Raw genomic sequence first — 26,301 nt, 5'->3', positions numbered from 1 at the left:
TCAACTAATGGTGTAGCACTGACAGTAACACAGCACGCTTGCAAACTGAAGGGTGTAGGTTCAAATCACGCGTATACCAGACTTCTTTTATATTTATATAAGGCAAATGTTCCATTTTAAAACAAAAATAATTTAACATAATTCATATAGGCCTAGACGTCACAATAAGTGCGTTCCCTAGTATATCTGACAAAACAAGTTAATTGTCATAAAAAATCTGATGTCCTGCAATATACATATGCGTGGATACATGTGCCTGGGGTCTGCAAAAAAATACGTCTGCAGAAAAAAGAGGAGATGGACTTATTTCTCTTACTGTATGACAGGTATTTCCTTTTTTTCCCCCTACATTTCACGTAAGAGTGTTGGGAACTACAAATTAAATGTGGAATGGTGCTTTTGGTTGATTTACTTTTCCAGCGCTATTACCCTGAAAACATGTAAACTATCTGTGCTGTACAGTGTCTCTGGCAGTTCTCGCGCTTCACTGCAACTTGGCGTGAGGAACTACTGTTCCTCCCAATATGCATGCCAGACGTGAGGCTCAAAGTTGGGAATGAGGGCGATTTAACACTGACTGTTTAATCAATGCTGTCAAGTGCAGGCACATATAGGTTCCTCATATTACCATAATAAGAGCAACTTATAGTGAAATGCAATCTGAAACTTATACAAGAGGCTAGGGGTGTATAATCAGTTTAGTGAAGATTGGTGTAAAAGCAATACAGCTAAAGTGTTCAACCAGTATAGTGTGACGGAGTGACAGACGGACACAGCATATAGAATCCTTTCTAAAAACAAGTAGTTAATAAAGGGAGTTCATATGTAGTGATCAACACACAACTCACGTATAGTGCAATAAAAGAAATACTGTATGAGTAAGTCAAGAAGGCATATATGAGTCTTTAGAAGGTATTTAATAAGAGAAGCTTATCACTTTTATCTTACACTTCACTTGTGTTAAATATTGAATCTAATACTTAAAACATACTTGCTAGTCAAATGAGAGTGCAAACATTGGGTAAAAGAGCAACAGACTTCTACCTAAAGCTGTTTGTAAAAACAAAAGGAAAGCACTCCTTTCATCTGTTTCTTGGTATTTTAGATTTATCACTGAAGATTCAAAACAGGAAAGTAAATGCTGAGCAGTGAAAATGTTTCACACCATTCAATTGTTTCAACACTTCCTCTAACATTAATACTGTTCAAGGTGTTGCTTTGTGCAGTTACCTTGCAAACCGATTCCACATTGTATCTTAAACTTTTCCAGTTGGATGTACTGTATTACACATGCTCCTTATTAGCCTAGCTCTCGCACTCTCTCTCCGGCACAACTCGCATGCAGTAGGAAGGAAGACTCAACGTAAATCAAAACAGACCAACATCTCCAAAAGGCAAAATGCCCAGTATCGCTATTATTAGTTAAGTTGCCTAAAGGGGGTTCCATTTACTACACCTTCTGTCATCTGTATGTCAGAATCTGCTCCAAGCTGTCTCCTCATGGTTGAAATTAAAACACCACCTCATTAATGAGCGTTGCAATGCTGTTGTGTTTCTCGTTGTTTTTATATGGTATAGGTGACACTGTCTGTCTGCTATAACAGTCAGTGCATGCCACTGTACAGTATACTTCACGTTTTATATTGAATCAGTGTAGGAACAAAAAAAAAAAAAAGTCTGAACGTGTATTCTTTACTAAGATTTTCACAAGGGTATGTTTGGCTGGTTGTCAGTGGGCTTGTTCTTTAAAGTAAAAGGTATGCAAGTTTTTTTTTTACGTTGCCTGGGATATATACAGTATATTAAAAACCTGTGAATTGCTTCTTTGGCTTTTCACAGGTATACCATGTCGCACATAACCTAACACTTCAGCCGTTTTGAAATGGCATTTTCAAGATATGCGTAAAAAACACGTGCAAGTTTCCTGCTATGGGACCTCAGAAACCACCGTGAACTAATCAACACTTTAGTAAGTCATTGACATGTAAATGCGCCTACAAACCTTACATACCACATAGTGAAACTGCCTTCTAGTGAAGGAAGTCATTCTAACACACAAGATCAAGTCAAAACCAAAATGAGGATAAAGCAAGAGGAAGATGAAACCAGAAGGCATCAAAATAAAAAATAAAAAGAAAGAAAAAACAGTAAAACCTAAGCAAAAGAGGCACTTTGAATAAACAGCCATAAAGCTGGAATTGGAGAAAATGATGTTAACTGTTGCTGTGTGTAGTTATGGCAGTTTAACTGGCACTGTTTTACATCAGAACTGAGTTCCCAGGTTCAGATTAACAAGCATTTTCTGTACTGTAAGAATATAATAGGACTGCTGCATTTCAGTATCAAGGAAATGCATGAAAACAGTATGATAGGTAGAGAGTCTGAAAAGGACAGGTTACACATTGCTAAACAACACAGAATATTGCCTGAAGCTGGAGATTTTAACCAGACACTGGTGTCGAAAGGGCTTGCTGGCTTACAAACAATAAACCCAGAGCTATTATTCAAAAACTGTTCCATTTCCTAACAAAAGGCTCTGGTTTATTCTTCTCAAATTAATTTGGAGTACTCGGCCATCGTGAGATGAGGGCAGTCAGTCCTTTCAAAAGGAACCCTAGGCAGATTGGGGGGGGGGGGGGGGGGGGGGGGGGGGGTAATCACTTGTGATTTAAAAAAAGACGTTCTGGGTATTCTCAGGTACTGTTGTAAAACCAATCCTTAACAGCACAACAAAAAAAAAAAAAAAAAACATGCATTGATTGAAATAGTGTTGGCACAGAAACAGGGACCATACAAAGGACACAAATTTCCAGTAGCTTGCCGCTTTTGTTTAGATGCTGAATTTCAACGTTCAGTTTCAGATTGTGTGTTGGTACATTTCTTGTAGAGTATGCACTAAAAACTGTAAATCAGACAAAGCTTGCAGGGACATAATACAAGTGCGTTTATGAAGCTGGGTTAGCTTTTGATTTCTTTTAAAACAGCACTGATGTTTTTTGTTACATCTAGCATAATGTTCGCTGCTAGCGTTAGCCTTTGAGTTTGGTCTAAATGTTGGTGTACATATAGTGAACCCATGTAGGCACCTCTAACCACACGCAGATGTACTGATTTGAAATATAGATTAAAATGGCAAAACAATATATATGTAAATAAAAACCCACATACGTAGTGCACAAATAAAACACAAATATGTGGCTCAGGTGTTGGTGATCAAACCATGCAAAAAGGAATCATTATTCAGTGTATAAGCAGAATTGCAAATTTAGATAATGACAATGTGATTCAAAAGAAGAAACGTTTATTTAAAACTGAGGTACCATACCCAGGGGAAAACGCATTATAACCACTCCCAAGGGTACCACAGTCACTCCACAGATACAGCTACTGCATCCATCAGTGTCAGTATAGGTCAAGGTCCATAATTATTGTAATTTTCCATTAGGAAGCTTTGCTTCGTTGTTTTTGTAAAATTCAAAACACCAGAAGTTCTTTGTAATGCAAATTCCAGTTCAACTAACAGAAGATGGGGCTCTCTCACTTGCAGGAAAACGTTAGGTTATTATCATAACACTGGTTCCCTGAAATTGGAATATTAACCATTGCAAATGGGTGTTTCCCTTTAAGACACCCGAAACCAAAACTTTATACCAAAGACTCTCATCAGAGCAGTGCGACACAGCTGCCGCTCAGCCCACAAGAGCAATATAGGAGCTGCACACATGGACAACAATGTCATTTTCCTTTGAGAACTGTGACCATGAACGCCACGTCCCCAAAGTTAATGGTTAAATATAGTATATCACGGAGATAGAAAGCCAAGCTGAAACCACCTTGCGCTTGTTAATCAGTATCCAGCAATTTCTGGAAGAACATAGGATGAAAACTCACCTAATGTTCTGTTGTGAGGGTGGACTGGGAAGCCGCCCTCAGCACTCTTGTGCCAAAAACAGGGTTATGTGGATTTACGACATTCAGTCAGTAGAACCTAGTAAAGTATGGGGGGAAGCCCACATCAGTGCACTGCATATGTCCTGGACAGGTGCACCCTGGAACAAAGCCCATGAAGTCACCTGACCCTTGGTGCAATGGCTGGTGAGCTTCTCTGGTGGAGGCATACTGGCCAGTTCATACACAGTCTTAACTGTGCCTGCCAACCGTTTAGATAGACACTGCTTAGACAGAGCTTGTCCCTTGTCCCCTGGCCCCGTAACAGACACAGAATTGTTCTAATTGCCTTCAGCTTTTAGTCCTATCAACATAATACGCTAATGCCCGCACTGGGCAAAGCATATGGAGCTGGTGCTCCTTGTCAGATTGGAAAGGAGGGGGATGGAAAGCCTCCAATTCCAGCGACTGGTTAACATGAATAGAGATAGTCTTCGGCAAAAAAGCAGGGTTAGTACGAAGGGTAGCCTTCATTCTGGTCTCTGAAAAAAATCACACAGGCTTTCGATACAGAGAATACTTGCATTTCACTCACCCGCATAGTGGAGGTGATTGCAAGCAAGAAAGCCATCTTGAAAAGGCAAAAATTTTAGCTCAGCTGAGTGCATAGGCACAAATGGAATTTTCATCAGTACATTAAGCACTACACTCAGCCTCCAAAGAGGAACTATATCCTTCACCGGTGCTGCCAGGTGCCTTTAGAAAATTGCCCCTGCAAGAAATTAGCTCCTGGGAAGACTGAATCTACTTTTGCATGGCACACCAAGACAGCTGCCAAAATAGACCTTTTGAAGCAGGTCTTGTAAAAATTGCAATACAACTGCCATGGGGCATGTCGTGGGTTCAAAACAATGAGACAAGCACCTCGCCTGGAATACGCCCTACTTATACCCATATTGGGAACAGGTACAGGCTGCCCTGGCATTTTGTAGGGTGTCAATCACCCTGTTCGATAACCCCAGACACTCAAATACAGCCGTTCAGGGGCCAAACCCACAGCCCTTTGTCTGGGCGTATTAGCAGTTCCCACAGCTGGCCGCTCCGGAGCTGCATCAGGGAGGAGAAACAAATTCTCCAGACAAAGCAGGAGCAATGCGAGTGGTGGAAACGCATACAGTAGAGGTGCTGGCCACAGGTGGCCCCCATCTCCTTTTATGAAGAACAAGAGGGGACAGTGTGCAGACTCCTGAGAGGCAAAGAGGTCTACCTCTGCTCTCCTGAATCTCTCCCAAATTAGGCTCACGACCTCAGGATGGGAGTCTACATTCTGCACCATTGGGGACCTCACCAGAGAGGTGATCCACAGCACAACTGATCACCCCAGGCAGGTGAACTGCCCGGAATGAGAGGTGGTTCTGTGGTGCCCACAGCAGAAGCTTGTGGGCCACACGGTGGAGAACTTTGGACCACAGACACGTTGTCCGTATGAAAGCTCATGTGTCTCCCCCGAACCTGCTCCGAAATGTTTTGCAAGGACAGGTACACTGCTTGCAGATCTAAAACATTTATGTGGTGACCCTTACATTGGGACTATCACACCCCTTGCACTGCTCATCAATTTCAAACGCCGCCACAACCCAGAGTTGGACGTGTCTGTGGCGACAACCTCCACCCTAGTTACGCTGTCCTGTGCCACGAATAGGCGTATATGGGCCGGCTGTTTCCAGCAAGAGAGAGCCTGTATACAGTGTCTGTGCATAACACAGAGCATGTCAATGCACTCAGAATAGTGTCAGTGTGTAATAGACAGTGTCAATGCATAGAGCAGAACGTCAATGGACTTGCTTACTTGCTTAGTGTGCTTATAGCTACACTAATACAGCATCAAGCTGCTAAAGTAGGCACGCCCACAGTAGCTGCTTGGTTTCGCAGGCTTCAATCGGGGCAATAGGCCATGGTGAGACTTTACCAGCACGCGGCTGAAATACAAGAAATGCTAGAAATAAACCATTTCACTTAATCGATTCAATAGTACTAATTCAGCATTTAAAAATAAAAAAATGAGAAAGGTAATTATAAAAAGGTGATAATTTGATATCAACACTCCCTCAAGTATTCAGAGTCAGCTGAAAAGGAAAATGGCATCATTGTCAATGTCATCCAGTCCAGGTCACTCTGTTCCATTTACCCAGCGCCCTCACAGGTCGGGAGGGAATTTATTACCAGGAATCATTCTGCCTCTGTCACACACACTTAAACAACTTATTACAGGTATTAACCGTTCTCCCTTCAAGTCAGTGGCTGTTCCCATTATATGGGCAATATACTTTATGACACACAAATTAAGAGCTTGACATATGCATTTAAAAGGGATTTTGGTCAGCATTGCTGGAAGGAAGGTAATTCTATTGATGGTTTTGTTTAATGTATGCGTATTGATACAGTGGCTCTCGAAAGTATTCACCCCCCTTGGACTTTTCCACATTTTATTGTGTTACAACATGGAATCAAAATGGATTTAATTAGGAGTTTTTGCCGCTGATCAACACAAAAGAAGTCCAGAATGTCAAAGTGAAAAATAAAATCTACAAATTGTTCTAAATTAATTACAAATATAAAACAGAAAATAATTGATTGCATAAGTATTCACCCCCCCTTTGCTATGACACACCTAAATAAGCTCTGGTGCAACCGATTGTCTTTCGAAGTCACATAATTAGTTGAATGGAGTCCACCTGTGTGCAATTAAGGTGTTTCACATGATTTCAGGTTAAATACACCTGTCTCTGGGAGGTCCCACAGTTGGTTAGTACATTTCCTAACAAAAACTACATCATGAAGACCATTCAAAGCAAATCCGGAATAAGGTTCTTCAAAAGCACCAATCAGGGGTAGGATATAAGAACATTTCTAAGGCATTGAATATCCCCGGAGCACAGTAAAGTCCATTATTAAGAAATGGAGAGAATATGGCACAGCTGTGAATCCGTCTACAGCAGACCATCCTCAAAAACTGAGTATCAGGGCGAGAAGGGCACTAGTCAGGGAGGCAACCAAGAGGCCTATGGCAACTCTAAAGTAGTTACAGTCTTCCATGGCTGAGCTGGGAGACACTATGCATATGGCAACAATACCCTGGGTGCTTCACAAAACTGGCCTTTATGGGAGACGGGCAAAAAGAAAGCCATTGTTGAAAAAAACTCACATCAAATCAAGGCTAGAGTTTGCCAGAAGGCATGTGGGAGAATCTGAGACCAAGTGGAAGAAGATTCCATGGTCTGATGAGACCAAAATAGAGCTTTTTGGTCTCAACGCTAAGCGCTATGTTTGGCGCAAGCCTAACACCACACATCATCCTGAGAACACCATCCCTACTGTGAAGCATGGTGGTGGCAGCATCATGCTATGGGGGTGTTTCTTTGCGTCAGGGCCTGGAAAGCTTGTGAAGATAGAGGGCAAAATGGATGCAGCAAAGTACAGAGAAATCCTGGAGGAAAACCTGCTGAAGTCTGCAAGAAACCTGGGACTTGGGAGAAGATGCATCTTCCAGCAGGACAACGACCCCAAACATACAGCCAAAGCCACACTGGAGTGGTCTAAAGATAAAAAGGTTAATGACCTGGAGTGGCCCAGTCAAAGCCCGGACCTCAATCCAATTGAGAATGTGTGGAAAGAGTTGAAAATTGCTGTTCACCAAAAGTCCCCATCCAACTTGACGGAGCTTGAACAATTTTGCAAAGAAGAATGGGCAAAAATTGCAGTGTCTAGATGTGCAAAGCTTGTAGAGACTTATCCAAATAGACTCATAGCTGTAATTGCTGCCAAAGGTGCCTCTACCAAATACTGACTCAAGGGGGTGAATACTTATGCAATCAATTATTTTCTGTTTTGTATTTGTAATTAATTTAGAACAATTTGTAGATTATATTTTTCACTTTGACATTGTGGACTTTTTTTGTGTTGATCAGTGGCAAAAACTCCTAATTAAATCCATTTTGATCCCATGTTGTAACACAATAAAATGTGCAGAAGTCCAAGGGGGGTGAATACTTTTGAGAGCCACTGTATAACTTTGATTAAAACACTATTCAAAAGATAATGCAGTACTTTGAAAAAACAGCCAGTTTGTCACTCAGTTTTTGAACCTTAGAAACTTATTGCATGGCTTCTCTCTAACCCTGTCCGAAGCCATTCATTGATCAAAGAGACTAGTACAGAGCAATCCATGAGCCTGCATTCTCATTTACAATGCAGCCTTGTCCGGGAGCTGGGGCTTGTGGAAGCAATTCTTGGCTGAGACCCAGGGTCAGAACCACTGCGCCTCTGACATTTGGTGTCAGATCTTTTTCATCAATGGAGAAAAGTAAATCGGGTCTGATTTTTACAGACGACACCTGGAATACTGCTTCCAAACGCCCTATTGCAGGGAGCTTTTATATTGCTCCCGTAGAGCCACATTCTCTTCATTAAAAGCTGCTTTACCTAATTACAAGGTGCTTTGCAGAGAGATACATGCTTTTGACCCCAAATACATATGGTGAAGTGAAACTACCTAGGAAGTGAAATAACAAGACTACCTAAAACTAAAGAATGAAAAATAAGAGCTATCTTAAACCTAGTATGGTACTGCACATTTGTGGTCTACATTGCTAATAGAAGTATACAAGACAAGTGGGGTCTACTGAACTTTCTTAATATGCAGTAAATGGAATAGTTCACAGCACTCTAATACACTTTTCTGAGTGTGTTGAACAATGGTGCCTAGGTCTGGTCTACATAGGCTTCCCCATCTGTGGTGGTGACAGCAAACTGCTTATTTACTGAAAACAGTGTCAGCGGTGAAGATCAGGGCACTGTATTATCAGACTGTTCCACGGAGAAGCCAGAGACACTTCTCAGGTGTGCAAGAATATGTTTTGCTGCAAGCGGTTAGCACTTCATCTCAAGGTGTTAAACACACCCATGTGCAGACCTTATTACATTATTTAATCTTTAATGTTACACTTGCTGATAAAACAGAATCAAAACATATCTTTGGATAACTTGTAATGCCATTTTAGTTTCACCTGAAAACACATTCTGTTGGCTCTACAAAGTAGTTCTCTTATGAGAAGCATGTCGGTGCCAGTTATCCTCCCATCCCATGTACAGCCAGATTGTGAGCCTAAAAGCATGTGCTAAAGAACAACCAGGTGAAGTTTCATCTGAATAAACACGTCTCAAGATTCAGCCTTAACCATCATATAATTTTTTCCCCTATATTTTAAAACAGGGAAGTCCTTTTGTTGCAGCAATTTTAGATGTGTGTTTTTTTTAATTTAATAGGCAAACGTGAGCTCGCAAACCAAGAGCTAAAGAATATTCGACTAACCCTTTTCACCCTCACCTAAAACACAAAGTACTATAATATGGCCTTAAGCACACCACATATGCTTTTGGCACAAGCATACCAGTAATATGCACTGAGAAATACGAGTAGAAGAAATACAATACTAAACCCAGAAAACCACTAACCAAACTTATCAGAGGGGCATGGAAATGTATCTTAGATTCTTTGGGCGTTGTCAACAAATCAACCACAAGTGAGATTCTAGGAGCAAACACTTATTTGCTTCTCAGAAGTAATACCATGCACCAATGAAAGCAGTATTTCCTTTGAATGTTTTTTTTCTTGCTAAAAAAAAAAAAAAAAAAACACAACAACAATTGCAAGGTGAAAAAATTATTATCCTACCTATAATTAAACAGAACATAATGCCTCAAATTTGTCTTCATTGCTACACTGCCTGCTTCATGAGCAGTAAAAACCTGCTTAACATATGTAAATTAGCTGTCCCTCATACTCATTTCTTATTAAAATGGCAATATACAGGGTGAGCCGTAATTCTCGTACAACCTAGTCTTGCAGGCTTGTCAAGGCATTACAGCACCTGCATCTGGGGCTGGTAATTAGAATTCCAGTTCTTTATTTTCACACTTCACCGTACATTTGAGCTTTTGTGAGACTGTCCTACAAATCAGTCTGCAGTTAATAATAGCTATTGGACAATTTGATTTTCTAAATATGGCAGTCTTCCATCAGAGTGCTTTGCATTGATATCTTAAAAGCATTATACACTAAATCTGTGCAGCTCAGGAATGAAATCCAGTGTTTGCGGTGCAATCAAGCTGAAGGGTATGTGTGCTGATGTCAGGTATACCACAGGACTCCACCCTAACTGTCACGACTGATACTATTAACCACAGTCTGCAGTCCAACAGACAGCGAAGGCATACATGAAACCAAAGCCCTTCTGTAAGATAATTAATTGAATTATCAACTATAACATTACACGGTTCAAAGTTTTCTTCCGATTGATAAAATAGGCACTGTTGAATCATTCTGGTTGGCTCACATTACCTTTCACGATGAGTTCATTCAATGATCTATCTCAATAAACAGACAAAAAGGGTGTGACACTAAAATGGTTTATTATAATGTCTGCTCACAAATAGTGATGCTCATACAGCCAGTGGGTAGACGTTTCCTGTTACCCATATTTCCAACTGACTAGTTTGTGAAAGGAGACTGGGATACAAATATTTAGTTAAGTTTAAGTATGAAAGAATATCTTTCTTATGCGCAAACACCCACCAACTTTGAAGACTGAATAATGTTATCCATATCATTGCAAAAATTGTGCATGCAGCACTGATAAAATCCTTCTCCCAGTAATGGCAAATGCATTGCAGATACTAGACTCAGCCAAGGTCATTTCAGGCTCTAGCATCAATTCGTTAAAGCCCTGTCTGCCTATTCTACAGTGACTCCATCCAGGATGAGCGCTTCCATGTGAATAATAAGTTGCGGTTGGTGGTCCAAAAGGACAACCCACAAACAGCTTGTAATTGCTCCTTAGTGTCAGACAGAGCGGTCTTTTTACACAGACGTCTAAGGGGAAAAGGAACATTTAATCACAGCCATCCATTTCAGATCGGAAGGAAACAGCACATTAAAGTGAACGGCTACATTTAGCGCTACCTTTTAACTTTTCATCTTATGCAACAATATAATAGAAGACAACTAACAAACTGCCTTAAGTTAAGAAAAATACCAACATATGTATATGCACTGTGTTATTGTATTTAGGTGATATTACTTTTAAATCAAAACACCCTTACAACCTATTAAACCACGTGTATAATGAGTGATCGTCACAATTTGAAAAGGTGATTGAACTAGACGACAATCCCCAGTGTGTTGATCATTCATTAGTTGGGTCTATATAGTTATTTTGCAAATGGGTTTTGCAATGCAAATAAACATTCTTGATTGGTGACCCACAATGCTACACCTGCTACCACCAGAATCAACCATGGCAGCGCCCACAGAGGAGCAAACAGTTCTGAGTCTCACACTTGGAATTAAGCATTTCATTCAGAAATTTCATGTCACCACCATCATGTTGAGAATATCCACCATCTTTCTTCTTTTCTTTCTCTTTTGAAGAATGTTCCAAATACCGATTCACCATCTGATATCACTTGAATCTATATCTAACTAGCAAGCTAGAACACAAAATGCTATGTGATAGAATGGGTACGTTTCCATTGGTACAATTGCACAATATTGATAACAATCGCATACATTTACACTCACTCACCCACTGGTTTTGTCATTACTTACTACAATGCACTGTGGACGATTGCTTTGGAATAAGTGCAGTGCACTTCAAATCGCCAGTATGAAATCAATTGATTCATGGACTATAATGAAGAGTGGCTTTAACGCGTACTTAACTTCAATTCAGTTTGGCACACCGCTGGAGCATCAGTTTGAAACAGGGGGTTAGTCAGTGGCTGAGCGGGGATTAGAACTGGGGACCTCCTCGTATCAAGCTCTTTTCTTTAACCACTGGACCACCAAGCCTCCAAAGCATGATGTTCTTGCAAAAAATGCACAAATGTGGTAATGTTGCACACAAGAAGAAATGTTTACAAGTTCTGTACACTCATTAAATAAATCTGCATCAAAGCAAGCAGTTTCCAAAATGCTAAAAATATTTAATTGCTTTAATGAGAACAACAAGTTCGAGGGAAATCTATACCCCACCCAGTTTAATATCCTATAATTTTTCTCTCCAGTTTAATTACAACATATTTTAACAAATTAAATAAATCTTAAATCAAAGTAAAAAAAAAAAAAAAAGACTAAAATAGTATTTCAGCCTATATTCATAAAAGAAAAGAGCTATCAAAGCCATGATATGGATAACATTATACCCCACAGCAAAGAATGGGACTACATGACATAAATAAACAAAACAAATAACCAGAATGCAAACAGAAGGAAACTCGATTGAAATCACTCACTTGCATGTTTGCATCAAAGAAGCAGCAGCAGCTTGGACTTGAAACAGTCAGCATGGTAATTAAAATGAGTTATTGGATGCTACAAATAGTGCTTTATAAACATTTATGGTTCAAACCCCAAGATTGATACCATACTACATAATTCTTCATTGGATGAATACAGATTGTAAACTATTAGAAAGTTACTTTTTTTGTACCTCTGCTGCAACTGAAAGGCATTAGCCAACTGGGTTGCAAGTTTCAATCTAAAAGTTTAATATAAAGAAACAAAGACTGCTATGATAAAACGGACAGCTGGTACTGCATCAAACACATATAATCAACTAATACATGCATTTGTTTTTTCTGTAAAATGCATGAAAAATGCACGAAATGGATAAACTTACACAATGTGTTTAACTGTATTTTAATAATAATCCAGCTCACCTTACTCCTATAAGTAAGGAGATTAGCATGGAGCAGATTGGGTCTGCTATCATGAGATCGTAATTCTGCATCAGCAAAGCTGATATAATTACACCAACACTTCCAAGGGTGTCTGCTACAATGTGTAAGAAGATTCCTAAAAAACACAAAGGGAAGATGAAAAGTAAAGGTTACAAATCTTCTACAATTGGGAAGGTGCCAGTTGCAGTGCATTACGCAATGGGGGTGGGGGGTAACAGGGGACTATTTGAAGGAGATCTAAAAACAGCAGTAGATGGAAATACTGTGCTATTTACCAATCACCAATTGATCTTAGACAATCAAAATACTGTGTCAGAGAAGCCTGGGAACTTTAAAATCCTTCCATTGCTGCAGACATTACCAATCTAAACCCATTTGTGTGTTTAAAATGGGAAAATGCAGTTAACAAGAATACTGGCTGGAGTGGAATGATGCACTAGCTTTTCACCTCCGGAGACTATAACTAAGACCTCAGAAGTGAGGTGTTTCATTGGGTAAATAAATAATCCACATCTCAAAACTATCACATCAACAACTGTCAGAGCTAGGACTAAATGGCAGGTGTTATTCAGGTCAGAGATACCAATATGCATTGACTGAGCTTTGTGAGAAAGCTAAAATAGTCCCATCCACAGTATACTTTGCTACAGCCTGCATGACTGTCTTTCATTGGCATTTCACAAGCATCAAATGTTAAAAAGAAAAGGAGATTACAAAAGAACATAGAGTTTCTATTCCATAACCATTACTACTAAGGGGCCTGTTTACTTAAAGAATACAAGTACGTTCAATAGGATGTTTGAATAAATCTCTTTGTGTAGTATTGTGAATAGGAAGGCTCTAAATGCCCACCAATCCCCAAGCCTGATAAACCCAGATTCCCCTTCAGAGTGCCTCAACTCCAGCAGCCTGAAGAGCCAGGTCTTCACTGGGATGAAGGGTAATCCACATTCCTTAGCTATTCAATACCATTGCCTCTTGTGAACAAACACTCACTAGTTGGGGGAAAAAACATGCAAATCCTTGTACTGTTTAAAGTATTAGTGAGCAGCTAAGCACTTTGATTCCTTTAAATCTGTTAACTATTTACCTGAAAAAAAAAAAAAAAAAAAAAAAAAACATTTCACATTATTATATCTACGAATCAGATAAAAATGAAAGGCACTTACAACAAGGTAGGCAGGCAGAGGACCAATTAGAAACTACAGATTAAAACCAGTACCAACAGTGCACTCTGCTGGAAATACTGTAGTAACAGCAGGAAGATATACAGTTGATGTCAAAATAATGTTAGAATAGCATGGCATTAGTGGCTGCCAGGGAGAGCAATATCTGGACAATTCACATTCTCACTTGCTTTTGTGCACTCAAGAGAATTTTCCAAACACTCCCGGGCAGTAAATATACATTAGAGCTAAACTGATCTTTTACCTTTAACAGCAACAGACACCCCCAGCAAAAAGAAGGAATCAGAGTGTGTTTTTACTCTATTACTTATCAGTTTCAGGACCATCAGTAGTATTAATAAACAGATTACCCAAATATTCTCAGGTAAAACATAAGATACTTTTGAGCTGGTGTTTACACATTTTAGCTGGCATAGTATAAGTGGTGGAAGCGGCTTCTTTAAACTAAATCATTAGGGACAGTTTCACTTGTTTAATAATGATCCATCCTAATACACCTTTGTTTGCATGGGGTGCAAGTTACAGCTAATTGAAATTTGGTATCGCACTAACAAAATATTTTTGCTTGTAGCCCGTTTTTATGGCTATAAATCAATGGTTTCCAGCACTCAAGCTTTCTGAGAAGCACTGACAAATGAATTGTTAATTTTAAGGGTATGCACTTTATATAGGAATTCCACCGGAGGCTGCAGAAAGCTTTGATGCCAATTCACACATTTAATGCACAACCATCATTCCAGTGGAAACTCCTGTATCGAGTGGTGGCAATAGAGAGAGCACATGATGGGTAACACACCTTGTAAGATCTGTTTGTTGGGCCCTTTTTCTGGTGGATTGCAGGGGTCATCTGTTTTGAGACAGAGAGAGAGAGAGAGAGAGAGAGAGAGAGAGAGAGAGAGAGAGAGAGAGAGAGTCATTTTATAAAAGGTAAAATGTTTAATCAACACAATTACAGATTCACTTAACTATCATGCATAAAACAGGTATTAATATTACAATATTACATATGACAGTGAAAACATTTCACTGATTAAATGTATTATCACTCAATCACAGATCTGGATAAAGATTTAAAAAAAGAGATAGACTCATGAAAAAGAAAAAACATCAAAATCTACATTTAATGTGCATTTTACACATAGGCATACAACAGACACACACCTCCAGAGATTATCTAGGAAAAAATGTAGGTGTGATGTATATCATCTAGATTCTGATAACCTGTGCAAAAGAATCATCACAACAAGTTATATGTAAAACTTTTTGTTTTGTTGTTTGTGCAGATGCTTTCACTGCAACCCTGTAAACACGAATATGCATCCCCAGATAAGGGATAATAAAAAACACACTTTGACATTTTACCCCATCCCTACCACAGTCAAGTCTGATCAAATCATCCCTGTTTGTTTCGTGCAGTAGAACTGATACTAACAGAACAATGACAAAAAGCACCACACCCAATCTCCAAAACAGGAACTACAGATCCTATGAATCACATTCTTACCATGACAGTGATTGTCCTTGTGTGAATGGCCATGCCCGTGGCCATGCCCGTGGTCATGGCTGTGCCCATGCTTTGACTCGTGCCCATGGCCATGCCCTCCATGACTTTGCCCATGGTTTACCCCTCCATTGAACAAAGAATGACTGTGACCATGACCTACAATTCAGAAAAAAGGTTTAAAACAAGGCGAGTAAGAACAGTAAAAACTGCATTAACATTCTGTACCAAGTATGTTTTGTATTTTTAAAGTATGTTTGGAACTGGAGAAATGTCAACCAGTAATCTCTCCCATTCTCTCAGTCAGTATTGTGCACAATTGAATGATAAACTATAAAATATATTACTGGAGCTGTCAGCATCATCTCGATTTATCAAAGTAGTTTAAAACGGCAGACAACTGTAGATTGAAGATTTCATGGTACCTAGTGAAGAATTTGTAAACTCTTACTACAAATCAGAAACTTAATTTATTTTCATGGTTTTAACTGTTTTCTGACCAATTGCAATCACCAATTGTTCTTTTGGTAGAAAACACATGCCCCTGACACACTGTGGTATCCTCAGTGAATTCCTTACCTTCATCTCCATGAGAATGCCCGTGCCCTCCATGTTGAAATACGAATATTCCGATCAGGTTCACAATTAACCCAGCAATAGATACAGGCAGCAGCCTCTCATGATGGACATCTGGAGGTTCCAATGCTCTCTGAAAAATATGAAAATTCTGAGTTTTAGCATCACAAACGATGGCATTACATTGTTACTACTGTAGTTTCAAGTGAACAGCACGCATTTTTGAAATCTACACTTTTAACGTATTTAAGAAGGTTGTTACTAGCCAGATTCCAAGTATTTCTAGATAGATCCCTTTCATAAGAATGCAAGCCTTGGTTTACCCATTCTTTTGTAGTGGTATTATTTATTTATTTATTGGCTTGGCACACAGCGGCTCCTGCTGGCTGAACTTGTAAGTGCAGCAAGGATTTTAAAATATGCTGAAATGGGTTATGTTCATTTTACAATATTCAAATATAATTAAAAAAAATATTTGTGTGTATGTATGTATTATTTGTATTTGCAACCATCAAAATCGCTACACTGTTAACATTAACTTAAAATAAGATGTACGATTCTTAACTACAAATCAATTAATTTTCAAAAGGCTACAACTACTATAATAATTATAAGAAAAGTACTGTGTATTAAAATGTTTCTCAACAGAGGCATTCGATGTTATGATCTTAAGGATGGTAAACTAAAGGGTTATTGATTGATCTAAACAGAGAGCTGAGATTGTTGCTGAGATTGCAGTGATATATCAGCAACAATCTGGAATGTACATCAACTTGTATATTACATTTGTAATGTATATGTCTAAAAAATTTACAGTTCAAACAGATGAACCTATTTTGAGATTGTTCAGAGAAGTCTGCTGTGAAATTATTAACAATGTACTAACAACTGAAGGGAAGCACTGGTGTAGCTCAGACAGTGTTGTGTCCCTAGCTGGCTTTTTTCAATGGCAAGTTTAATTGGTCCCTGCATTGTTTGTTCTGAAGACTTGCAACAGGATTACAGAAGATAAAAAAAGTGTAATTCATGTCTCAGTAAGACGACGATACTTAAATTTGTCCTTGAATTTGACAAATTCCCTTGAATTTGACACATTTTGACCCATGGAACGATGTTAGTTGTATCAAAGTGGCTGGCCTACCCATCTCAGGCGTTCCACGGTTGGAACACACACCAGTGCTCTATCACAGTTTCAGTTTTTTGAAATGCAGATATCAGCACCATAGTTCAAATGTCATCCTTGGGCAGGTGCAGTATAAAAGGAGAGTGAGCTTGCAATCCATTCATTTGAGAAATGTGACTGTCAACATGACATGCTTTCTGCCAAATTCAAAGAATTATAATTGTGTAAAACTGAAAAGAATTGTGGAACATTGCAGAATAAAGATTACTGGGGCATTTACAACATTCATACACAAATACCACCTCCGTGCTGTCTAAAATTCTTTAAAATACCCATTCACACAGCACGAAATGTATATATAAATAAACTTCCCTGTGCTCACTTTGTCCTCCCTCTACTAATAATATATATGTACATATGTGGAAAATTGAAGTGGGGACGCGTTATTAATATTTTCATTCAGCGTGTGATACCAACTGCAGTGTATTAAAAGTTGTAGGCTTGTCAACCATAAAAAAAAAAATTCTTCCTATTGTATATACTGTCAACAGCTACAATAAATTGCAGATGCGTTGTTTATATATACATTTTTTTTTTTTTTTTTTTTTTTTTTTTTTTTTAACAGCCTGTTGTTTCTGTTGCTCGCTTTGCTTGCCCCCGATCACATTAACTGGATTTGCGCAGGGTCTGTGCCCCCAAAAGTGCCACATCTGTTTAGTAGCTGTCACTCCTTAGAATTGTAAAGTTAACAATTCCTTAACTTCTCCTGGTTTCCAATTACTACCTCGTTCTTGACCAGCCATTGTATTTGAAAAAAATGAAAGCGTGTAACACCAACGACAAATATACCCAACATGTCCGGTATACAGACACGTGGGATATTGACTTTCAATCCACGCCCACTACAGCGCTTCAGTGGCAGGCTTTCACACAGGCAGTTATGACAGTTCAGTACCATCTCTGAACCACCTCGCGGCGGTTCTGTGGCGGTATAGGCAATTCACACAGACCTATAAGCCGCTTCAGTGGCGGTTCTGAACTGTCATAACTCCTCTCAAATAAAACACAACCCAGTAGATCTGCAATATGGAACTTGTCAAATGCACACAGGACACTTGGTTAGATGGTGAAAGATATGCTTATCCAGCTAAGAGTACACTCCCTGTTAGATTTGTACAGCTTACCTGTATGCTCACAAATATTGGCAATCAGCAAAAAACTCATACATCTACTTATTAGTTTCAGAGCGTTGCCCAAATTGGTTGGTACACTGCATTGGCTTTAAACACAGCATACCTCCACTCCTTCTGAGAAGATGAAAAAGGCTGTGAAGATTAAGAAGAGGCCGTTTACAAAGCCAGCCAAGACCTCCGCTCGCACATACCTGCAAGACAAATAAAGAGAGGGTACTGCACATACCACCTTTCAACCGACACAGTCACTGTACTGCGTGAATTCTGTTGAGAGTGCTAGAACAACTTTAAAAGAACAAGTACTGTCACTTTAAACGGGATTACAGTTTTTTTTTTTTTACATTAACGTTACTTATTTTATTATGCTTGTAATCATCCTGTGTGGTTCTGGATTATGTTACTCCAATAGTCTTATCATATTGTTTCTTAAAATCTGCCTTTACATGGCTTTCTGCTTGTCTGGAGAATCATAAGTGCCGGGACTGAACAGCCGTCCTCGTTCCATTCAACTAATTTTACAACATGACTTTAAATCTGCCAGCCCCATCTACTTTACATTTATACAGTGCAGTCAGAGAGTGGGTGGAGCTGTAAGAGTTGAAAGATCACATGATTTGCTTGGAATGAGCAAGGCTGTTCAGTCTCAGCATTTACAATTCTGTGTAAAATGTACGTCCAGTACAACCTCAGAGTTACGAACCCCTTGGGAATGGAGGTTGTTTGTAACTCTGAAATGCCTGTAATTAGTTTTATTAGTTTTAATTACCTGCTATCTACACCCTCTGAAGAATACTACAAGGATACAGCACAATAATGCAATACTCATATTGTTATGGTTATAAAGTCTTTTAAAAGAGTACTAGAAATGGAAAAAGGCTAAATTGAAGCTAGCATTGAAACAGTAACTGTAGCAAAAACACATATTTAAATATCCTGGAAAACCTGGGTTAACGTTGTGCTTGTTTTAAAACAAAATGCATTTGTGCATCTTGCTCAGTCATTTAGCTTCCTTTGGCTTAAAAAAAAAAAAAAAAACTGTGCTTTGTTTAAAACTAAAATGTTTCCAGTAAAATTGTCCATATATTTGCTTCTCCAGGCTTATGAAGGAGCGCCTATCTGGTTGCATTGCACACATGACTGAGTGATTGCATACTTCTGGATGAAAGTGGGGGTTCGGTAGACCAGTCAGTACGTAAGTTTAGTGTTCGTAACTCTGGGGTTCTACTGTATGTTGAAATCTAAGATATAACTCTGTGATGCCCATTGCTGTGCCAGCACAACAGATTATACAACACTTGGCCACGCTCTGTTTAGAATCCAGTCTCAAAAGCCGTACTTTTCATATGCAATGCATTACATGTTGCCAGCAGATCATTATTTTTATGTTTGATCATCCATAACTTCAAAAGATTAAATCAAACCACTATTCTTCAGGTCTGATTTTATCAACCTATTCCAGGCAGGGTTTTTGTAAGCATTTTATAGTGCCAGGGAATACCCTTGAATTGCATCAACCGCTTGTTTTTTAGTGATAATCCTGGGATAACAGACACGTGGTTGATGTAATGCAGGGTGATTCCTTCACACAGAAAGCCACAGGTTTTTTTTGCAGCTTGCCTTTATCATTATCTATAAATTACCCACAACTGATGTAATTTACACATTACAGGGTAAGCTTTACAGAAATCTAATGAGCAGAAAGTGCACCTTTTCCCGAAATACTGTCCATTGTATTACCATAGAGCTTAACCAATTCCTTACCCATATGAGAATGCATCATTTGACCTCCACCTTGAAATAACTGAAGCTGTTAATCCAGCCAAGAGGGCCGTACAGTCAAAGAACATGTGAAAGGAATCAGATATAAGGCCTAAACTGGAAAAGAAAAAAAAAAAATACTATTATTAAAAGAAAAGCAAGCTGCCTAAATATACATTTTTAAAACTTTTCTGCAAAATGTCGTTGTAATTGCAAATGGCAGCATGTGGTTATCTACATATTAGCAATGAAAATATACTTGTGCATTGATGGCTTATTAACAAACAGGATGTTGCTGGCACAGATTTTGTTTGTTTCTTTGCTGCATTGTGTATTGGGTAGTGTATTAATGGTTTGGGAGTATGGTAGATGCAGCGATATTATGTTTGACTGGTCATGGACCACAGGTTAGGAAACTCTCAGCTAGGCTTTCGTAACACTGTGTCTCCATGTAGGCGCCATCTTTATTGAAAACAGTTCAGCGTACGGGACTACCAATTAAGAAACCAATCACTTGTAAAACTAACAACAGACAAACTTACAAATTGCTTGATATTAACCAAGCGTATTAAAAATCGAGAATCAAAAGCAGGGTGGTGTAAAGGGGGTGTAATTGTATCCACAATAAGCAGGATCTGCACATCTTTCCTGACTAGCTTACTGTATATATGGCTCAGATGCTCTCAATAGATTGCAGTTCAAAAGATACAAAAGCAGGAGATGTGGCAGCATGGCTATAAAAAGACACATGCTAAAAAAAACATTTTTGCAGATAAGACAATTTTACTACAGTCCAATTTTTGTTTAAATTCATTGCAGTTCCCAGAAAAGGTGTGTAGTACTGTAAAGACTCGTACAGTCAGACCTAGTTTCCTCTAACATCAATTTTTAGAACATTTCCTGAAATTAAATTTTTTATTTACAATTTGAATGAAATTACAATTTTGGTAAAAATTGCACGATTACAGTTGTAATTGACCCCAAGTCTGCCCTGCACTCAGTAGTGGGTTTTAGAACTAGCTTTAAGTAGTTATGTATATTATTTAAAATCAGGGCTGTCCAATGCATGGCTATTGAGCTGTACAAGGATCACTGACCTCCACAATATGGCTCTTAGTTTAGAGGGGAAGGCTGCAAATATTAATTTTTGGTAGAAGCCAGTCAAACAGTGAACCGTGGATTCCCCTGCCCATCTAAGCCCTCCCTACCCGGGCGGCGCTCTGCCAATTGTGCACTGCCCCCTAGGAGCCCCCGGTACGGTTGGCAATGAAATACTCTGGATTCGAACCTGCGATCTCCAGGCTGTAGGGTGCATCCTGCACTCCACACGGAACAGTTAAACATTTTGTGTCCCACAACTACAGTATTAGTAAAACTACAGACTCATGCGTTAATTTATTAAGGTTGTGATAAGTCTGATCAGTTCAGTGCTGATTTATCAGGGGTCCGATCTTTAAAACTCTTGGCGCCTGATCATTTCAAGAATATAACTAGGGCTTCTGATTTTCGGTTTTAACCAATAAAACACCCACGATACAAAAAAAATGATTGGACAGCCAATAAACACCGGAAAAACTGTAGAAATGGTTAATCAATTCACACTGACTTTAGCCTTTTCCCCATTAAAAAAAAAAAAAAACACTACTACAGAAATAACAATAAATATATTTCCCAGTGCTGCTGGGCAATGTCTCTCCTTCCTGACTTATCTATCATTGATTTGTTCTGAATACTTTGAACCTGCCCCCAACTACTGAGTGACAGCAAATTCCTACATTTCTATTGGAGACACAGCTTGCAAGATTTAAAACTAGATTACAATCAGGAATGGAGATCTGTTAGCAGGATTTAAAGCTATATTACAGTTAAGATACAGAGGATTTAAAACAGAATTTTAGCGAAATGAAGAAAAAAAAAGTGTACACACAAAAACCCCAGAAGAATGTGTCCGTAACCATAGGGATTTCGTTGTGGAAGACAGCAAGGGAAAGAATATACAACTTAAGTGTGCAAGTGCTGTCGAGTTACTACACATTTTTGACAGAAGCATTTTGGAAAGTAACTGAAAATTTCAGATAAAAACGAAAGCCCGGAAAAAAAGATACACATAAAACTCGAAAAGAGCTTTCAAAATAAGCACCGAAAAATACAATTAATAAAAACTAAAAAACAGAAGCCCTAAATATAACTAACAAGGGAGGTTCTGAAACCCTGGATGGGGTATAGACCAACAGAAGGTTTCAAGACCAACTACTGTTGTATATTAATTATCCCAGACTGGAGGTTCATAGCTCAGCGCCACACACGTAGGTGCATACAGTACATCCATATTCACACTTACATTTTTAAATATGTGTTAAAAAAAAACAATGCATTTATCCATGAAAACTTGGAAAGGTCATTTTTGACATAAGTGATAAGGAAACATGATTCTGAGGATATAAGTCAAGTTTCATGGGTCACTGCAGCCTTGCAAAGTTTCCTACAGTACTGACAATAACTAAGTTGCGGTGTCCTTTCTTGCAAGGATTGTTCTGAATAGGTAACATAGATAAAACATGCAGTCTCGCTTACTGCCACACGAAACAACGGTATATAGTATAACCACGTCATACAGAAGTGGATATTGACAGCTAAATGCTTATATATGCATCCCAAATAATTGCAGACAATACAATTATATATACATTCTTCTTTTGTTTACTTTGAGTTACTAAGACAACATACTGCGTATGTCAGCTGGTCTTCCTCAAAACATTGTAAACCAGCGATAATGCCCTCACAGTATTTTGTGTTCATGAATACGAGTTCAGCTCCACTAAGATCTACGTGGCATATCCTGTTATGCGTGTGTTTGTATTGTGTATGGATGGAGTGAAGATTGCTTACTTTCCTTACCTGTTACTCCATATTCCGTATAGTAATTCCACAAATGCAAAGGACAGATTCAAACACAGAAAAAAGAACAGGTTCCTGGACGTTTTGTCAGAAAGAATTGATCTGAAATATAAAAACTGCAAGATACACTGATCTACATAGACACGTACGGCATAAGCAAGCATGAAACACTACTAGTTTTGACATTAAACTATCATTAAAGGCACAACTGAAAGGGAAAAACAAAAACTGGCGTTTAAATAATAATAATAATATATATATATTTTTTTTTAAGTTCAATAAATGTATGTATGAAATTATGATAAACGGCATGCGATTCACAATGAGTTACCAAGTAAATGAATTACAATTAACATATTCTCATTTGTGACATACGGTATTTATTTTAAACAAATAAAACGGTATTTTTCTCCTACCAACTTCTAGGTAAAAGTTGACAATTTTTCTTAAACAAATCCATTAGTTAAACGTAAATACTGACACAGTTACATAAAGCGACAGCACGGCGGCAAAACACTGCTTTCTGTACTGCACGAACACATTTCTAGAAATCTAATTTTGACATCGGTTTTCCATTTACCGAGTCTTAGTTTTTAGGCCTCGTAGTCTACGCCACTACTGCCCAGGAAGAAGTTCCAAAACCCGGATAACTCATTACTACCACAAAGGGCTGAGTTAAAAGAGCTCGCCATATTAAAAACATGATATTTTACCTGAACCATCCCGACATCTTGAAAAGCAGATTGAATTTGGCTGGCTTGTATTCGTCATCTTTAATTGATAAAGGTAGCATCCTATCACTCCAATATACTGATCACTGTCAGTTTAAACTACACAGATTTTAGATCCCAAGTCTGTTGCGGCTAAGAACAGTTACACTTCCGGCCACTAGGGGAGTCTTTTTTTTTTAAGAAAAAGATTTATTGATTTCCCATTATCTGATTATCTGATCATGTTCTGTAGAGTGGACGATCGAAATGTCACCCAGACTCTAGTGAAGCACTTGTTACCGTAGAGGAAAAGGGTTTAATAATAGTCCTTTTATTTTATACTCGTGCAACACAGATCATACAGTACTGTTTCACATGGGTGACACTACAACCATACAACATATGGAAGCATGCTGTTTGGTGTTTTAAAATTTAACATTTTAGAATTGTCTGAGGTCAAGAAATTGTTAATAGAAAAAAAAAAAAAAAAACTTTTGCAAGAAGATAACCCTAGTATAATGTTACTACTTTCAGAGTCTTCCCTTATAAACGTTTACCATAGTAAAAGCATAGCAAGCTGTAACAACACATACTAATAAACACTGCAATCCAGGATAAACTATAGTAAATCTAAATTTGTCTAAGGGTTATACTGAAAACACTAAAATATGTGTAAATACGTTATGGCACATCCACAAGACTAGTTTACAGGTTTGTTTTGATGGGTGTTATCTATTCTAGATCTGTGGTCTGCATTGTTGAATGAATTGAAAATCTCCAGAACATTAACAAGAAAAAAAAATTAATCAATGAAAACCTTTAAAAAAAAAAAAAAAAAAAACTTGTGAGTTAAAGCTTTGTGAATACAATAAATCAATCATGTAGACTAATGATAATGGCTGTAAATCTAGCAGGAGATCTGGAGCATGCTTTACATTGCCTATGGCAAAGGGCATAAACACCCATACTTGGCAGTAGCTGACTCATTTGTGAATGGCAACTGTTTTTCACAAATGCCAGCAACTGCCAGTGAGCTGCCTGGGAATTGGAACACACAATTAGTGGTTTTTTTGAGGCACGAGCCACCTTTAACAAGCTGAAAACCGATGGAACCTGCTGTGACTGCATCCTAAAGTTAGTGCTAGCCAAACAGGATGGCAATGGGAATGGTAGCCCAAAAGTCTATAATGGGCCCCTAACCTTGTTTATCTTGAGAGGCCTAGAACTGTAATCCAGAAGGGGGTGACTTTGTTGACTGTTGAAGATGACAGGAGGAAAAAAAAAAAACCTGCGAGCCCAGAATCCTGCTTACATCCAGTTTTCTAGCTCAGCAAAGGGAGCAGTGGACTGTCTGATAACCAAGGTTTAATATCTTTCCACTTATTAATAGAGTTATACATGTACACAAATGTTTAGACTAGAAGTCTTAATCTATTTATTTATGTTATTCACTGGCAGCATGTATTATTCTCCAGCCCACTGCCTTTTGTTGTTTTGAAGAGAATTGTTTTTCTTTTTTCTTTTTCTTTTTTTTACATTAAAAAAACATACACAACTCTGCAGATTGCCTACTTCCTGTGCTGGTCTAAACATGGTTTTATTTCTCATAAGCCTTAGAGTATCAAAATCGGTTACCCTGGAAACACAAAGAACACATCAACACAAGACCAGACACAGAGGGTATTACTCGGCATTATACCACCGTTTGGGTAATGTCCGATGTGGAGGGTCTTATTGCTTATATACTTCAATGTTACAGCACAATTAAATGTTAGCCTGCGTAGTTCAGGGGGCGTGCAGCAGGGGCTTCCAATTTCCTGTCAGTTAGTACCTATTCTCTATTTAAGCCCTGATCACTTGCACTTTCGCTGCCTAGTGTTTTGTTTTTGTAGCAAACGCTCAGACGCCATCATTTCGTGCTTCACCGCTAACCTACACTTCGTTGCCTTTCACTGGAGGTCAATTCTCTGCGAAGCGCTCTCAAGATATTATCAATTATTTTCCTACCTGCTCCGGTGCTGCTTCTCATCATTCAGCTTCTCTATTCGGCTGCAGGAGCTCCGGCGTTAGTCTTTCCTGTTCCACCCAGCTTCCAGCCCAGCAACAGCACCGTCCAAACCGTAGCTTCATTTCTCAACTTGTCCGCGTCTTTATTAGACAAATTGGCCCTCCACTAAAACTTCCAAAGCTCCTTCAACAAGACATCAACATTCCCGTCGTCAGCGTTTGCTTTGCCATAACATAACATAACTCCTCTATTTAAATCCACCACAAAGCTCTGTCAGCTGAATCTTTCTTTACTCTTCGCTTGCGATCAAGCGCCCTTCCCCCGCTCCCAGAGCCCACACAATTTGTCGTTCCTTCATAAGATCCTGCCCTGGATTTCTATTAGCTATGTTCAACTTTTTAAAGACCTATCCAGTCCATTTCATACTCCATTTCAACCTTTGGTGGCTTGTGCTTTCGACTGGTCACAAAATGCTCCAACGACACTACTTTATGCAACTTTTCCACCGGCGTCTCTCGGTCCATGCCTACCACGGCAACGCCCTCATTGTGTGACTGCGGGGAGTGGTAAGTTGCCATGGTGATCAGGCAGCTTCATCCAGCACTGTGAGCTCCGTGCCTCAGTACTGCAATCTTCTGGCTTGCTGCAGCTGCGCTTTCA

General features: G+C 38.9%; 1 protein-coding gene across 1 annotated transcript in view; it reads right to left on the bottom strand.

Annotated features, from left to right (window-relative positions):
* The window catches only part of LOC121326931 (zinc transporter 7), a 43,688-nt gene extending 19,887 nt beyond the window's left edge, over nucleotides 1-23,801 (bottom strand). The window contains exons 1-8 of the mRNA XM_041270587.1: nucleotides 23,637-23,801; nucleotides 22,924-23,025; nucleotides 20,029-20,142; nucleotides 18,371-18,458; nucleotides 15,955-16,084; nucleotides 15,379-15,534; nucleotides 14,671-14,721; nucleotides 12,667-12,802 (exon numbers count right to left, since the gene is read on the bottom strand). Coding sequence (XP_041126521.1) covers nucleotides 12,667-12,802; nucleotides 14,671-14,721; nucleotides 15,379-15,534; nucleotides 15,955-16,084; nucleotides 18,371-18,458; nucleotides 20,029-20,142; nucleotides 22,924-23,025; nucleotides 23,637-23,716 — 857 coding nt within the window. The 5' untranslated portion in view covers nucleotides 23,717-23,801. The remainder of the gene's footprint in view (nucleotides 1-12,666; nucleotides 12,803-14,670; nucleotides 14,722-15,378; nucleotides 15,535-15,954; nucleotides 16,085-18,370; nucleotides 18,459-20,028; nucleotides 20,143-22,923; nucleotides 23,026-23,636) is intronic.
* Between the last annotated feature and the right edge of the window lie 2,500 nt (nucleotides 23,802-26,301).

The sequence above is a fragment of the Polyodon spathula genome, chromosome 14, assembly GCF_017654505.1.
Source record: "Polyodon spathula isolate WHYD16114869_AA chromosome 14, ASM1765450v1, whole genome shotgun sequence".
Classification (NCBI taxonomy): domain Eukaryota; kingdom Metazoa; phylum Chordata; class Actinopteri; order Acipenseriformes; family Polyodontidae; genus Polyodon; species Polyodon spathula.
Note: the sequence above shows the minus strand (reverse complement) of the source record. Positions and strands in the feature narration are given on the sequence as shown.